The sequence below is a fragment of the Nymphalis io genome, chromosome 23 (assembly GCF_905147045.1).
Source record: "Nymphalis io chromosome 23, ilAglIoxx1.1, whole genome shotgun sequence".
Taxonomy (NCBI): domain Eukaryota; kingdom Metazoa; phylum Arthropoda; class Insecta; order Lepidoptera; family Nymphalidae; genus Nymphalis; species Nymphalis io.
Genome location: NC_065910.1, coordinates 3,994,800 through 4,000,535, shown reverse-complemented (window position 1 = coordinate 4,000,535; position 5,736 = coordinate 3,994,800). Strand labels below are relative to the sequence as shown.

The window sequence follows — 5,736 nt, the reverse complement described above, 5'->3', positions numbered from 1 at the left end:
TAAATTCAAAATATAGATCGACATTTTTATCGAGTCGGTTTGGTTCAGGTCGAGCAAAGAAAAAAAAAGTAATTAAGTTTTTCTGTCAAGAAATTAGCAGCAGAAAGAACAATAGCGGCGCGAGTTTATGAAATTGGCAGTATAATACTCTTGTGCTTAAGAAAGTGCGTGAAGTGTATTTCCCTGTGTCTAATCCTACGGTCGTGATGAGAACACCAACCTCTAAATAGTTGGACAGGCTGCTAAACATGAACAGGCTGGTAATTTTTTTTTCCTTAATAGAAACACAGCTAAGCTGTTTTTTACCGATCTTATACTTTAGTACATTACTAATAACCATTATAATTATTATTTTGCCTACCATGTTCTCTGCTGACCAGGCGATGCAAATTTATATTTATATAAGAACAACTAATCAACTCATGACCCAAACTACAAGGGCTAGCATTACGAACATTTGTATACAGGTTTTATAAAGTAGGTTCCCATTAAGATAGCATTATTGGATGGCAATTCAGTATTATGATACGAGCGAAGCCGCTATTGGCAGATAATATTTCAACGGATTATGCGTAAATTGATTTTATAATATCTTGCTGTTTCATAATAACACGCTGGTAGATATTTTCGTCCGTATGTCACTTAGGTTACCAAATGCCTGCTACGTTTTATTATAAATCGTTCCCTCATTCGTCGATCGATCAAGCTTCGGGATGTACCAAACTCAATGGATTGATATAAATGTACCTCGCTTCATTCAAAAAGACTGCACAGAAATAAAGTTTTCTAGATATTAATAAATTGCTTCAAAGTTTTTTTATATTCTCAATACGTCTTGGAACTTTCTTTTGATTATTTGAATCTCGAATATGAGAGGATTTGGTTTAATATTTATAATATAAAAACTTATTAAATTTAATTAAAAACAACGCTTAGCGATTGTCTGCTTTTTGCACAGGAAAGTTGTTAATTTCTACATATATAAATCCAATTCACATAAATTTTATAATAACATATTAAAATCTAAGCAGTTTAGAAAGTTCTCGGCCATCACTTTATTATTAAAAAATATATAGCACTTCATTTTTCTTACCAGCTTAATAAGGACATGTACCATAGTTAAGAGTTGGAGTTTTCTAGCAATATTTATAGGAATTTTCAAGCAATTATAAGTTTTAAAACCCGCGGGACAATGTTGAGAGTATATTTTATAGAAGAATTAAAATGCAGTACTTTACTGTAACTTACTGATCAGTAAAACGGTGTTTATTGCATTACTATGTACGTAGTTTACTTTGAAATTACAGGATAAAATTTGGATTAATTGAATTTTTATTTAAAACAATTAGTGTTTTTAGTGATTCAAAAATCAAACAAATAAATGGAAACCTTTTAGGTTACTTTGTCTTATTGTATAATTTTTTATCCATAGAAAACTGTTTTATTTTTATATTTACGTGACCTGGTGGTAGGGTTTTGTGCAGGCTCGTCTGGGTGGGTTCCACTCTTAAGCACCAACACTTAGTATTGTTGCATTCCGGTTTGAAGTGTAAGTGAGCAAGTGTAACTACAGGCATTAGGGACATAACATCTCAGGTTCCATGTCCAATGACAATTATATAACCCAATATGATTCTCATTTTGAAAATCGATAATAATAATAATCAAACAGTAGCTGAAAATTATTGAATTGGTTTTAGCGGTGATAGAAATTTGTGCAGGCAATCAATAATCCGTAACAGCCTGTGAATGTCCCATTGCTGGGCTAAAAGCCTCCTCTCCTCTTTTTGAGGAGAAGGTTTGGAGCTTATTCCACCACGCTGCTCCAATGCGGGTTGGTAGAATTCACATGTGGCAGAATTTCAGTGAAATTAGACACATGCAGGTTTCCTCACGATGTTTTCCTTCACCGTAAAGCACGAGATGAATTATAATCACAAATTAAGCACATGAAAATTCAGTGGTGCTTGCCCGGGTTTGAACCCACGATCATCGGTTAAGATTCACGCGTTCTTACCACAGGGCCATCTCGGCTTGTTTGGCCAATCAATAATAGGGCTCATCTATTATTCTGTCTTTACTAGCAGTAATTTCTATCAGGCTGTGTGCTGATTTCAGACATGAGTGAACTTATGTAATTACAAACATAAAAACATGATAAGAAATAGAAGTGGCTTATACTTCTTACAGCGCCTATGCTTGACAGTGGTTACTTAATATCGGCTTGCCAATTGTCTTTGCCACCTTCTTACAACAATAATTTGAAAAAAAAAACCTATTCGCTTAGTGTAGATATATAATAGTAATTCGATAATATCAATATTTGATACTATCGAATTAATATTATATACCAGTACATAAGCAATCATATAAATTTAGTATTCTCACAGTGAGAAATTATTTGAATACACTTCTGATTTTCAGTGAGTATGACAATTAGTCTGCAATTCAAATCATTGTTACGATTGACAAGATTGATAGCATACAGGCGTTTAGAAATGAAGCAGGTAATAATGTTTTCAAGTGTCAAATATAAATTGGAACGATAATATCTTTCATTATGTTGATGATTTAATCGAATTATGACTCAATGCTTTTAATTCACAGCTCTTTTGAATTTAATAATGAGAGATACATTTCGAAAACCTATTCAGGCTGAAGGTACGATTTTCAGTTAATTTGATGATTATTGAAAAAGATTAAATAAATACTTCTGCATTTTTAGTAAAGATCGGAACTTTGTAAGATATATATATTTTTTTAATTTAAAAGAAATAAATCATCTATAAACACGATTAAAAAATTGTACTTCGTTCGGCAAAGGCATCAATAATTTTAAGCAAAAGACTTGGTAACACACTTTTAGTAAAATTTTTGATATCTGATGCGAGTATATTATTATGCAATCATTTCGTTAACGTTTCTTTTTTTCCGTTGACAAAATAAAATATAAACGCAAATTAATTACTGAAAGTTTGGTTCGAAGCCCAACTATCTCGATTAATTTTACATATCCGATACATAAAATTCCTCGATGATTTTTTTCTTAACTAGCAATATTAAAAGTTAATTACTCTTATCTTTACTGTAATTTGCAATGGAAAATTTAGGAGCTTTGATTTTTATAGCTTCACTGAGCATTTCATCGTATAATTGGTAATTTTGATTTGTAATAATGAGATGGATGATGGCGTTCATTTATTTTTGTAAGTTTTAAAAATACTACTAATACTATAAGTTGAAAAATTAATAAATTTACAGTAAAAATAGTTCATGATTTGGTTTCGCCAAACAAAAGTACATATATACTAGATTTTTATATGTAAGTTTTTATTCTAAGCAAATTAATGTCAGTAATTTCTAATTTAAATTAATTCACAAGGAATAGGATGCTCGAATGATTTAGCGTCTTATACCGTATTCGTAATTTGTATACGGTTTTATTGAAGGGCCAACGCGATGCTATTGTAAGAAATTTAATTTAATTAATAATATATTTAAAAAGACTGATAGTAAAAAACATTTTAAAGACGGAGAAAATCTCTGAGCATCTGCAGACATTCAATTTATGATGGGAGTTTTATGTAAAAATATCAAATAAATGTCCCTATTAAAAACAAGCTTGGCTCAAGTTTTATTTATGTGATTTATGACAATCTTAATATCAAAACAAATTGGTAAATATTTTGATGATAATTTAAAGCTGTGTATGTGCAAGTTTTTTAGTTATGGAAATGGAAACAGCGCCATCTAGTGACAATAAATAATCGCAGTTAACGTTAACGACATCGAATAAGAACTGTATAAGACAAGACAAGATCCAAAAAAAAAAAATTGTAATTTAATTTTTCATACCATAATTTTAGGCAAAGTGCTATTTGCACACTTTAATTACGAATAAATGTCATATATAAGAACAGGTTTCTTTCATGTTATAAATAAAACCGGTCGTATTTACGTTATTTGAAGAGGAATGCTAAGCATGTTTCGGTAACCCTACGATTATCTTCACTTTGAAGCGGACGTGTAGAACTCACGTTATTTTCCAGTGGTCCGTCTTCTTGACACATTCCTCATTAAATTGCGTTTCGCTTACGAAGCCGACATAAGTCAATAAATAAAAAATCCTTAACAGTTTGGAAAATAAAACCCATTCAACATTCTTTCGCCGACTCTTCTCAAGTCAAGTTATTTCTTTTCCAAACCCGTGATAGTTTAATTTAAACAATTTAACAGCAAAAAGTACCTGTAATGCTTTTATATTGAATAAAGGGTTTTCATTTAATTTGATTTATTCTTGGTTTTGTATGTTTGTTATTTTAGGTATTCTCCTATTTATGCAAGTATCTTCAAATAAGCGTAAGGACTATTTTGCTGTACCGTTCATGTTAGCTAAGAGTAACGAATACGTTGAAAGGTAAGCTTAAAAATAATAAAAATAGCTATAAATATTAATAATAAAATACTTAAAAAGGTAATTATTAAAAAAATATATTCCAAGATAATTTAAGATAAAAAAAATTCAATAAAAAAGCGCCTAGATATTATTCATTAATGTAGATACATTTTAATAACTTCTGGGAATTCGCTCATTTTATAACGTTGGATCGGTACTAAATAAACTATTATCATAATTAGCCTTTACTTAATTTTACTAGACTATCTAATAAAAAATGCTAATACTTAGTTTAATGGAATATAAGGCAATAACCATTATTTTAACAAACAAGTAAGTAAAGTGTGTCAGTAGAATGCTCTTATATCTTCCATCCTCTATGTCACGCGCTCAATCCAGCTCAGCACCACTGATTCATAGGCTAATTTTGTTCTATATATTGTACAGAAATAGACGAGTAAATAGTCCTAATGGTGGTCAATCAAGACAACAGATACGGCCATTGTATAATAAAAATAAGGGCCGCAAATCCCGAGGTCAATAACCGCTTTGAGATTGCCCGCTGTTGCCGAAATGCAAAATTAGCTTTCTGGTGGTAGAATAACCAGTGAGGAACTCATATTAGATGATACTTTTAAGACATTCGTCGTGAGCATTAGGGTCGTAGTAGTGAGCAACCTTCTTAATATCAACGGGTAATCAATCGTATTTATTAGTTATTCTTGCATTATAATACTATATCAATTTTGCTTTCAGAAAAATCATATCAACGACCGAAGAAACAGTCAAGAAGAATTGCATGTGCTCAAAGATATATGATCCTATTTGCGGATCAAATGGTCAATCCTATTATAATCTGTGTCAATTGGAATGTGAAAATAAAAACGGCACCGTGTCTGTTAAGCACCAAGGGAACTGTATACCTTATAAATGATATTAATTCTATTTCAACGAAAGGTAATTATTAATAGGAGGGTGCAATAAATCGATGTGTTTTATTGTTATTTTCTTTTATTTTATGTTTATATGAAATATGCGTTTTTTCTTATATATTTAATATTATACAGTCTGATCTTCGCCATTCATTTCCCCAAAAAGCGAAAAAGGTCATTCAAGAGGTAGAAGCACAACTGTTGCACACCACTTTCTTTAATAGGACCTGTAAGACTATTTTCTAAAACCACTCGACTACTTCCGAGTATCGTCAAATGCGGTAACCTATGCAGCGATTTACTGCTGCAAGTTATTGGTGCGTTTCGCTAGATGCTTCTTGACTTAACCTCAAGTCTGATAAAGGAATTTCTAACGAGAGAACAATTCTTAACCTTGTGTTCTCGACC

At 31.2% G+C, this 5,736-nt stretch overlaps 1 protein-coding gene across 1 annotated transcript; it reads left to right on the top strand.

Annotated features, from left to right (window-relative positions):
* Positions 1 to 2,475: 2,475 nt before the first annotated feature.
* LOC126777714 (turripeptide Pal9.2-like) lies at positions 2,476 to 5,400 on the top strand. Its single transcript, XM_050500868.1, has 4 exons — positions 2,476 to 2,507; positions 2,608 to 2,661; positions 4,324 to 4,417; positions 5,153 to 5,400. Exons 2-4 carry the CDS (start codon positions 2,625 to 2,627, stop codon positions 5,328 to 5,330), a joined length of 309 nt encoding a protein of 102 aa, XP_050356825.1. The 5' UTR covers positions 2,476 to 2,507; positions 2,608 to 2,624; the 3' UTR covers positions 5,331 to 5,400.
* The last annotated feature ends 336 nt before the right edge of the window (positions 5,401 to 5,736 follow it).